At 50.8% G+C, this 11,117-nt stretch overlaps 1 protein-coding gene across 1 annotated transcript in view; it reads right to left on the bottom strand.

Moving 5' to 3' along the window:
- Positions 1-386: 386 nt before the first annotated feature.
- xirp2b (xin actin binding repeat containing 2b) overlaps positions 387-11,117 on the bottom strand; it is a 35,775-nt gene continuing 25,044 nt past the window's right edge. Inside the window, exons 9-11 of the mRNA XM_052081887.1 lie at positions 2,123-10,994; positions 1,688-1,818; positions 387-1,596 (exon numbers count right to left, since the gene is read on the bottom strand). Of these exons, the coding sequence (XP_051937847.1) occupies positions 1,727-1,818; positions 2,123-10,994 (8,964 nt within the window). The 3' untranslated portion in view covers positions 387-1,596; positions 1,688-1,726. The remainder of the gene's footprint in view (positions 1,597-1,687; positions 1,819-2,122; positions 10,995-11,117) is intronic.

Here is an 11,117-nt window from a genome sequence, read left to right as displayed (position 1 = left end):
GTTGGGAACTGAACGTAAGTATTCAGGGTTGGCTACTAATTCTCGATGATGTGAGCGCTCTCAAAAGCATCTGAATGATACTTTCGAACTCCTCAGACAGCGCTTCAGAGTGGAGATGGACAATGGCCTCAAGTATCCTGTGAATGCAAACAAAGAATTTTTCGTCAAAGAAGTGGAATGTTATGCAATGGCTGGAAAAAGGTCAAATCTTTCGTCAGGAAGCCCCAGCAACGTCCGCACAGCTATTTTTCAGTAGGTTGTGATTCCCAACAGGTTGCCGTTTTACAAGAGATGTAGCTGGACTGTTGAGCGCCGAATGAGCTGCAAAGACCAGCATTGCAAAGATATAAAACAGAGATGGAAACACAGAAGTAAAATCCAACAAGACACAAAAAAACAAAACATTTATTGCCTTTTGATGAACAATATTGTAACTGAACCAGCCTGAACGCTTCGACAAATTCAGGAACGGACTACAAATTCAAATTTCGGCAAATTTAAAAATGACAACTTTTATTTGCAAAATAGGATACAACTGTATTCATTTCACCAGTTTGGATTGGACATAATGTACACTTGAATAAAGAAAATAATTTGTTATTTCGTTTAGTCGCCTGCACACCAGGTGCCAAAATATTCTGCTAATCAAAAAAAAAAAAAAAAAAAAACAAGAAACTGGGTGTAATTATAATTTTACCGAGAAGAGACTGTCAAATAGAGATACAAAGCACAATTCCTATATATATATATTTTGTAATCCACAGGACGGAAGGAAACTCATTGGATCCATATATGTAGAGATGAACCCATTCAGGGTTAGCGGTCACGATATCGTGTTATCAGGTTACAGGGTGCATGAAAGGGTTAAATTGACAAGGAGGAAAATCTAATTTCACAATCGCCACAGCCGTAAACAAATCAATTTTGGCCATGCCTGCCAATTATTATGAATAAGCTATAAACTAGTAATGACCAAAAATCCAAACGTATAATGAATCTCGTCACGTCCGCATCCTCCAGCTTTCAACACTTGCGCGTGCTTAGCCGCTAACGCAACTTAGCATCCTCGCGTCGGAACAACGTACTTCTCATCCTTTCAATCATTGAACTTCTCTCGTTTATTTCCTTCATTGGAGCTTAGCGAGTTTTTCTTTTTTTCGGCTGATGGGGAATGAGTTTACAGGACACTTCTGGGAACGGTCTCTCCGTGTTGCTGTCGAATGAATTGGGGCGAATCGTCTCGCGGGGGCCACTGTGGTTTGGCTCGTTGAATGTCTTCCTCTATTGTAAAGGCTTTTCGGGGGGAATCGGCCTGCGGGGGGCCAAACCACCGATATTTTGCTGCCCTGCGCTTTGCTCTCATCAAATGCTTTTGTCGCTTTGATCTCACCGCGCTGCGTTTTGTTCCTGTCAACTGAACTGAGGCTGCTTGCCGAATATCTCCATTCGAGTTGCCGGTCTGGTGGGATGGATCCGCCACTTGCTGCGGGAGTTTTGGGGCCGAGTTGGTTATCGTACATCCCTTTGGACTTGAGGAGTTGTTTGTAGTGGTGCAGACAGAAGAAGTGTCCGTGGAGAGAGACGTAATTTCCCAGGCTGCGATAGACAAACGGTTATCTTCCATTCAGCGCGGCATGAAGCGTGTCATTTGAGGACGGACGTATTTTATTTTATTTTTTTTCATTACCTTAGTTTACTTTTGCATTGCTCACAAAAGAAACAGGACTTATGGTACTTTTTTCGGTCCACTATCCATCCATCCATCGGGTAAACCCTCCTTCGACACACTGCGCAAAGCTCCGATTTGGGAACTCGAGCCTGTTGGGAAGGGGGCGGAGGGGAAACAGAAACAAAACGGGAGACTCTCTCAATTGTCGGCCAATGTTGTTGAGTCTAATTTGTGTTTGAGCGGCGTTCGGAGAACATGCAGAGAAAAACATGCGTGGCTCGTCTGCAAATTTCAACAAAATGCAAAAAAAAAAAGGATGTCTCACGAAAACAAAACAAAATGTGCAGTCCACATAATTCGGTTAGTCGGTTGTTGTTGGTTTGCAACAAGCACATTCTCCACGCATGCCCGCCTCAGCGCTTCCTCACTGCTCATGCGTCCCAAATTCTTTACCGGAGACGGCGGTTGTCCGATGAGACGCCGCCACGTCCAAAACGGCGTAGCCGACGCTTTTGCCAACCGCCTGGCACTCGTGGCGGGTCTGGTGAACGTTCATCGGCAATTTCTCGCCGGCATCTTCGGCACGGCGGGTTTGCGTCGGCCTCGGCGGCGCCGCCGCCGGTTTCCTTTTCACCGCGTCAGCATAAGAGAAAGGAGCCGGCTGTCTTGACGCGCTGCCAGACTGCTGACTGACGCTTGTCGTCGTGACCTTGATCCCCAGGACATCAACGCTTGAGAAATGCTCCGTGATTGATTTGCTCTCAGAAGGGGCTGATGGATCTGTCCGGACAATTTCCAGCAGATTTTCATGAGGAGGAAGGGCAGAGCTCCGATTTAAGCCTCCCTGCATCTCAGGAGGACTCTCCAGCTTTGATGCGTCGACCGACGCTTCCCGTCGGCTCGACGCCGGCTCCTCCCGAACTCCTTTCCGCTCGTCGAATGAGAATTTTTGCTCGCCCGTTTCAAAAACATTCTTCAGCGCCTGAATGTCAAAAACTGGCAACGCCCTTTCCGAGATGCGATCTTCACCGTGGTTTGGAAGTGGGCGGAGCTCCTCGCCGATCGCCGTTTTATCCGTTGATTCAAATTGAATGACGAAAGCTGAAAAATCCACCTTGGGTGGATCTTCTTTTTGTTTCCGCGGATTTTCCTCGTCGCTATCCTCCGACTCTGGGCCGAGTCGTTCGGGGATAGCGATAGGTTCCTTCCGGATATAAAATTTCTCGCTTTCGGCCTTTTGGGCCTCTTCAAAAAACGCCTTCCGTTCTTGAAACGACGCCAATGCCAACTCGGAGGTATCGTCAGCGACGTCATGACCAAGCGGCGGCTTGACGTCGGAGTTACTTTGGGTTTCATTTCCGACGATCGCCTCGATCGCGTTCTTTTCGGGCGGCTCGTCTGAGCCGCGAACGACCTCGAGTTTGATTTGCCGATGGAATGACGCGGGCGTTTCCACGATTTCGGATTTCCTCTCGGATATCGGCTGCGGCGTGATTAACGGCGGCGGGGTGACGCCGCGCGAGAGCTTGGCCGTCGCGTCTTTAAGCCGCGGCAGGTTCTCGGCGAGGTCGAACGTCGGGGAGGGAGTGATTCTCGTCAGGCGGGACGTCGGGGTGTCGCAGCGGCGCGGTGGCGGCGTCGGGGGCGTGGCGGGCCGGTGGAGCGGCGTAGGTGAGGGGGTGACTCGATGCGGCGAGTCGGTCCTACGAACGGATTCTATGGTGATAAATGTCGGCGAGGGGGAGCGGGTTCTCAGGGACGGTGAGGGAGATCGAAGATCAATTCGTTTCTCTTTCCTGCTTTCATTGAAGATTTCGTTCGTTGTTTGTTTGACTTTTGAAGAGCCGACGTTGGAAATGTTCGTCCGCGCCGAGAGAGATTCCGATTCGCGCTCCTCCTTCACGTCGCCTTTTGGAGCTCGTTTGGTCTCTGGGACCGACCCCGCCGGTTTGCCAGGTCGCTCAGGGATCGTGAGGCAATCTGAAAACGTGCCAAGCCTGGTTTTCGAAACCGTTTTCATGCCCGTGATGTGAGGGGTTAAGCCCGACAGACGTTTTTTCGGCGATTCCGCCATTGCCGCCGATTCATTTTGTTCCGACTCAAACGGCTCTTTCATTGGGTTCGTCTTTTTTGGCGATCCCTTCACATTATTCTGATGTGCTTTGCTTTTTGTCATCGAGGCTTCTTGAACTTTCTCGTCTGTGGAACTAGTGTGAATTTGGGAAACGAGAACCGTTTCCACGATGGCCGTCTTTGATTCCGTCCTGGCGTCTTTACTTTGACTCGATTGTGTCGCCCCTTTCGACTTTTTGGATTTCCTTTTCTTCTTTGGTGCCAAAGTTACCGCTTGACTGTCATCATCGGCGGTCCCCCGCTTCGATTCGGTCTTGATCTCTCTCGACTCACCAATTACTCTCGGCTCAGTGGAATTGGCCACTTTCACCTGCGCCTTTCGCTCCTCTTCCATCTTTGCATCGACCTGCTTTTCCTGCTTATTGTCCTTTTTGACCTTTTGATTTGTTTTGCCCGTCGCCCAAGTCCCAATAGCTTCTGCTTTTTCCGTTCGCTTCAGTTCATCAAAGACGGCGGCCCGGTTCTCGCTGACGGATCGATCGTCTCTCTCGGACTGCGATTGGTTGTCATTTTGTTCGGGTTTCGCCATTTTAACAAGGCCTCTTGAATGATCCGCGCTCGTTCTATCCGACGCCTTAGCGTTCCCTTTTTTCACATCTTTCTTCTCGACAGCAGTTGCTTTCTCAGCTTTTGCCAAATCGGTGACTGCAGTGCGAATGCGGTCAGAAGTGACAGCTTGAGTCGACACTCGGGAGGAAAGCTGTCTGGTGTGCGCCGTTTGTCTCGCGGCAGTGACGGAAGAGCTCTTCGGAACGGAGACGACCTCCGACGTCTCATTAGAAAGCATTTCCTGTTTGGCAGATGATATCGTGGCAGACCCTGCGAGGATTCTTTCGTGACTGGTGCTGGTATTGCTCCGAACGGTTTTGGAGAAAACAACCCGCTCGGACGCGTCACGTGACGAGGAGTCGGAATGAAGCGGCGAATCTTCATTTTCAGATGCGGCACGTTTGATTTCGGGCCCGCGATTTGTTTGCTGGACGTCTTCGGCGGCCGTTCCCTGAAGAGCCGCCACGAGTGAGTCGTGGCGGTACTTTTCCTCCGCTTTTATTAACGGGGTGTTGAATTTACTTGTTTTCCCTCTCGTCTGAGGAGGAGGGGAAGGAGGCGGGGTGAATCTGACAGGGGAGATGCAAACTTTCCTCGGGGGTCGCGGCGATTCTGGCGGAGGCGGGATTTGGGTTGTTTTCGTTGTCTGTTTCGTGCTTGCCGACTGGCTGACCCCGGTTGTGTGCTGCGTTTCCATTTGAGGTTCAAGCTTCGGGGCGGGAGACAAAGTCGGAGCTTGGACTTTCTTCACCGGCATTTTTTGGGCTTCTGCGGGTGACGCACGAAGCGCTTGTTTTGGCATTCTGTCTTGTTCTCTCTGAGGTGGTGTTGGTGGCGGCGGCGGCGGTGATGGCGGTGGGAGTAAGTCCTGCTCATTGGTAGCCGGCGGCGGCGGAGGAGGGAGGTGATCAACATCAGGATCCGAACATGGGGGAGGTGGCGTAGGGGGAGGAGGAAGAAGGTCGACGTCGACCACGGGCGGAGGCGGAGGTGGAAGAGGCAAATCGGGTTCCGGCGCTTGTCTTTTCGGGGTGTAAACGTCAGTTTGCACTTTTGTTTTGTTCAAGCGCGTCGTTCCCGTCGGCTTCAGATTGCAGAATTCAGTTTTCAATGTTTTGATGCCGTGACTTTGTGTTATGGTTTTGTGCTCCACGACCATTTTTGAACGCGCGGCGGCACTCCTTTCCACGCCGCAAGCTTCGGATTGAACCGTTTTCGTTTCATTCGCAAGAGACTGACCACCTGCCGAGATTGCGGTTTTGATTTTTTGTGCCTTTCTCTCCGTCTCAGCATTTAAACTCTTCACCTGAGGCCTCTGCTTAACTCGGACTCTCCTGCCGAGTTTGCCTGTGGGAGTTTCACGCTGTGCCGTTTCCAAAAGTGATTTCATTGTGCCTTTCACGTCACCTTTTATCACTTCTTCTTTCTCGAGCAACGTTGGCTCTTGTGTCTCATATAATGACTTAATCGACGTCTTGACGTCACCTTTCACTAATTCTTCTTCAACGCTCGAGCTTCTTTGAACACCGGGAGAGACTGGAGGTTCCGTAAAGAGCTGTTTTGTTCCTTTCACATCTCCCTGCACTATTATCTCCTGCTGACGCGTTTTCTTTTCAGACGCAGCATCTTGTAGACATTGCAGTACTGTGTGAATGTCACCCCTCACGATTTCTTCCTTGGCCACCTCACGCATCGTCCGCTTTGCCGTCTCGAGAGATCTTAAGGTGGCCCGAACATCTCCGGACACTAGATCTTCCGTGGTGGCTTCGACTTGAGAAGTGGACGATTTCTCGAGGGATCTCAGAGCTCCTTTGATGTCCCCGGGGACGATATCCGGCTTCTCCAGCTCCACGTGACGATGCTGTGCCCTCTCCAGACTTTGCATCGTTTTGGGTACGTTGCCTTTCACGACTTCCTCTTTCTCCACAACAACTTTCTGGTTCGCCGACTCCGACAGCGAAGTCAAGGCAGCTTTCAAGTCCCCCTTGACGATCTCCACCTTTCGGAGACTCTCTGACGAGACGACGGGCTCCGTCATGAAAACTTTCGCCGTGTTGTAAACGTCGCCTGGTACGATATCGTCCACCGTGCGCTCGATTTGCGTTTGATTGCAACTAAGGATGACTTTCATGCCCCGGATGTCACCTCCGATGATCTTTTCTTTCTCAATGGTGTCCGGTGACGCCTCATCTGGTTCTAAATGGAGTCGTTTCAGATAACTCAGGTCCCCGGATTCGATGCACGTGGAATAAAAATTGACGTTTCCTTTCTCTGTTTCATCGACGGTTATCCTCTTGGTCAGATCGGGCTGATCTGGGCTGCTGAGTCTTTGCAGGGCTCGCTTGATATCGCCTCTTACGACACCCTCTTTTTCAATATGAACATGATCTTGCTTGTTCAGAAGGGAATATATGGTCATCCGTACGTCACCTTTCTCGTCCTCCTGAATGAGAAATCCGCGTTTGACCGGGCCGCTTTCTTTGAAAAGGGAATTGATGGCTTCCTGGATGTCTCCTCGGACGATTTCTTCCTTCTCGACAGTTTTATCGGTCTCCCGGTTGAAAAGCTGTTGGACCGTCGAAGTGACGTTCCCCTTCTCTTGCGACTCAATGACCACCTGCCGCCCACATTCTTCCCGTCTGTTCAGGAGGTTCAGCATGACGGTGTGCAGATCCCCTCTGATCACGTCCTCCCGCTGAATCTCAGGAGCTCGCTGATTCATGAGATTGTATTTTGCCATGCGAACGTCCCCGATTTCGTCAGATTCGATGAGTATTCCTCTCGACGTCACCATTTGCTGACTGTAGAGCTCTTCCAGTGTTCCCTTGACGCTCTTGCCCAAGATTTCTGCCCGCTCCGCCTTCGTCTCGTTAAAGTCACCGAAAGGTGTCGTTTCAAAGAGCCACGTTGTAGACTTGACGTCTGCTTTGAGAATTTCCTCTGGAGCGTCGTGCGTCTCCTCGTCTTCGTCGACCTCTTTAATGCGGTCCAAAGGATTTTTCTCAAACAGCCAAACGGAATGCTTCACGTCACCCTTTTGCACCTCGTCTTTTTGAACGGTCTCGATCAGGTTTTCCGAGCTCAGGCTCCGTATTTGGTCAATGGACTGGGTCTCAAATCTCCATTTGGCCGACCTGACGTCACCCTTTTGTATTTCACTGATGTTGACTGTTCGGACGGACTCCTGAGACGTCGTATCGGATTCGAAGCGGTCTTTATTGGTTTTGACGTCGCCCCCCTGAACGTCATCCACGGTCTTTACGATTGTCCTGGTCTCATCCGAAATCCTATCAAAGGGCCACGTCTCAAACTTCCACCTCGCAGAGGTGACGTCTCCTTTTTGCTCATCCTGCTGTGTGACGGATTTGATGACGTAGACTTCGTCCGAGTCCTTGATGGCATCGAGGGGTTTGGTTTCAAACAACCAGCGAGTTCCGGTGACGTCTCCGCGCGTCACCTCCTCGCTGGTGACCGTGGTGACTTTGTGGTAACAGCCCTCTTGGTCCCGAATGGCATAAAGAGGCTGAGTTTCAAAGAGCATCGTGTAATTTTTCACGTCACCCTTCTCTTCGTCGTGGCGAGCGATGGTTTGCGTCACGGACAGTTCCGTTTCAGACCCCGTTTCCTTAATTCTATCCAAGGCAAAGGTCTCAAAGACGAAGCGGCCCTTGCCTACGTCCCCTCCGTGTACGTCGGTAACCGTGCGGCTTGTCTGCGTTTCCTCTCGGCCATCGCGTATGGTGTCCACGGCTCGGTTTTCAAAGAGCCATTTACAGGTCAGCACGTCTCCTCTCTGAATATCTTCGCTCTGAACACTCTTAAGACGCCGCATCGTTTCCTCCGACGTTGACGTCATGATGTCGGATGCGCCGCGTTCAAAAATGTGCTTCTTTCTTGACACCTCTCCAGAAGCAATGTCAATCTCTGTGACGCGCTGAAACGACCTGGCGTCCTCCCCGGAAAGAGTCTCGAGTTTTTCCGTCTCGAAGAGAAAGCACGCGGTTCTGACGTCTTTCCCTCGGATGTCCCCTCGATTGACGGCGGAGGCTTTCAAGACGGTTTCTGTCTCGTCGTGGATGGCGTCCAGCGCCTGCGTCTCAAAAAGCCACGTGCACGTTTTAACGTCCCCCTTTGGCATTTCTTCAGACTGATTTTCACTATTTACGTCCACCTTTTCATACAGGGTGTCCAACGGTTGTGTCTCAAAGAGCCACTTGCAGTTTTTGACATCTCCTTTCATCACGTCTCGATTTTCACTTTGGATTTCCTCGTCCTCGATGTTGCTGAAATACTTGATGGCATCAAGGGGCTGCGTCTCAAACAGCCACTTGGCAGACTTCACGTCGCCGGATTCGATTTCCTGCTTGGATACGCCCTTGATAATTTGGTATTTGTCGATGCTTTCGTCAAATTGGTCAATCGGACGCGTCTCGAACATCCATTTGTATGTCGTTACATCGCCGCTCACCACCTCTTGGTGACGCACCGTTCTTAACTGGTGGAAGCGGCCTGAGCTGTCCTGCATGGCGTACGATAGTCCGGACTCAAACAGGTTTTTGTTCGATTGCACCGCGCCGCTTGTGACCCCCTCGACCTGGATCTTTTGCGACTCGTCCCGTCTGTTTAGATCTGTGCTCTCAAAGATATGCTTGTAGTTCGACACGTCCACTTTGTCGATTTCTTCCAAATCGATCGTCCGGATGACTTCCTTCTTTTCGTCCCGAATTTGCTCCAAAGGCTGGCTTTCGAATCGCCACGTCTGATGTCGAACGTCTCCCCTCTCCTCATTGAGTTCGACCCCTTTCTTCAGTTTGCCGACCTCGGCGAGCTCCTTCGGCTCATCGGCCGGCGTCGCCGTTTTTTTCAATTTGCCGACTTCCGCGAGCTCCTTCGGCTCCTCAGTTGGGATGCTTTCAAAGTACTGCCTGGCGGATTGCACACTGCCGGCAATAATTTCCTCTTTTGTCAAGGGCCGGCTGTTGGAGTCATCTTTTAATGCGTCCATCGGCTGAGTCTCGAACATCCGGCAGTTCCTACGAACATCTGCTCTGCAACTTGTTCCATCCTCCTGCGTGAGGTCCTCCTCGACGTTTACCGTGCGAGTTATCTCTTTCTTCTCGTCACGTATGTGCTCCAGAGGTTGACTTTCAAAGCGCCACTTTTGATGTCTCACGTCACCTTTTATTTCTTGGTTCAGCGGCGGCGTTTTAAGTTTTCCAACCTCGGGGCAGTTCTTCCTCTCTGTTTGAGGGCTGCTTTCAAAGAAGGTTCTTGCCGATCTAACATCACCCCCGATGATTTCATTAACGGTCTGAGTCGTGGCGTTTGGATCATCCTTCAGAGAGTCAATCGGTCGGGTTTCAAACGCTAAGCGCTGTTTGCGCACATCCGCCCCCACTACCTCCTCAGTTTTTGAGCTCTCCAACTCAGAAAGGGAATTCAAAGTCTTGATCTCAAACAACCATCGGCCCGCTCTGTTTGTGTCTTCCATGGAGAGACTACACACCAGCTTAAAAGACGAAAGAGGTTGGTTCGCATCGAGCGGCTGGGTATCAAAAAGCCAACGTGACGCAATGGAGCTCTCCAGCTCCGTTTCAACTTTGCGCACGGATTTAATCTCCAGCATCTGACCGCACTGCCCCATGATGAAGCATTCAAACCGGGTGTCGAAGGTGCTCGTTACGGTTTTCTCCTCGTCATTGATTTCTTCCACGACCGATCTTAAGCTCAGCAGATGGCTTTCATCGATCGTCTCGGTGTGTCCGAGGCCTTGCGTGTACTTTGTGTCAATCATGTAAACGGTGGCGTTCCCGTCCTGTTCCGTAAAGACCACCTCTTTGGTGAGCTCCTCTTCGTTGTGCAGCTTATTCAAACTGTCCATCGTTTGGGTCTCAAACAACCACGCCGCAGCTCGGACGTCTCCCTTGTGCAATTCGTTGACCTTGTTGCGATACTCCATCGAGTCGGCCTCGCGCGGCCCCAGTTCATCCATCGGCCTTGTCTCGAACATCCACGCCGTGCGCCTGACGTCCATTCCGAGAATCATCTCTTTCTCTGTGATCTTGTTTTTGTCTTCATCCCCGTCCAAGGATTCGTCCTTGATGGCATCCAGTGGCTTATTTTCAAACATCCACCGCCTGGCCTGCACATCTCCCGGTAGAATCTCTTCCCAATCATATTCCTCGTCCGCTTCGTCCTCGTACGCTTGACTGACATGCTGGTTGTTGACGGTCCCGTTGTATTCATTATAGAACTCCTCTTCAATATTTTTCTTCACGCCGGGATGGATGTGCTTGTACAGACGTTTCAGCTCAGACATGCTCCTCTGTTTGATGTAAGCCTCTTTGCTGAGAAGATGTTTGGCCGAGTTCACTGATCCTTGCGGATCCTCGGACGAGTATTGAGTGACGGGAATATTTTCAGTCCCCGGCGATATTTGGAGTAAATCCGGCGGTGGCGGCGGAAGGTAATCGGTGTCGTCAATGGCTGGCGGCGGTGGCGGCGGAAAGTCCTCGTCGTCTATCTCGGCGTCGGGTATGTCGGCCGCCGCTTCGACTTCTGACTCTTGGCGCACCTCATTAGTCACTGTGTTGGTCTGGGTCACGTGGGAGGACCCCTTTGACCGATTGCTGTCACGTCCAGTCTTATTTCGAGAGCAAAAGTGACATTCTTAGATAGGTTACTCGAAAAGTCGCCGACAATTATTCCTTGTCATTAATTATGCCTTCAGTTAAAGCATGAACTGAATGACAAACTTACTTTTGGA

Source organism: Hippocampus zosterae, chromosome 12 (genome assembly GCF_025434085.1).
Source record: "Hippocampus zosterae strain Florida chromosome 12, ASM2543408v3, whole genome shotgun sequence".
Lineage (NCBI taxonomy): Eukaryota > Metazoa > Chordata > Actinopteri > Syngnathiformes > Syngnathidae > Hippocampus > Hippocampus zosterae.
Note: the sequence above shows the minus strand (reverse complement) of the source record. Positions and strands in the feature narration are given on the sequence as shown.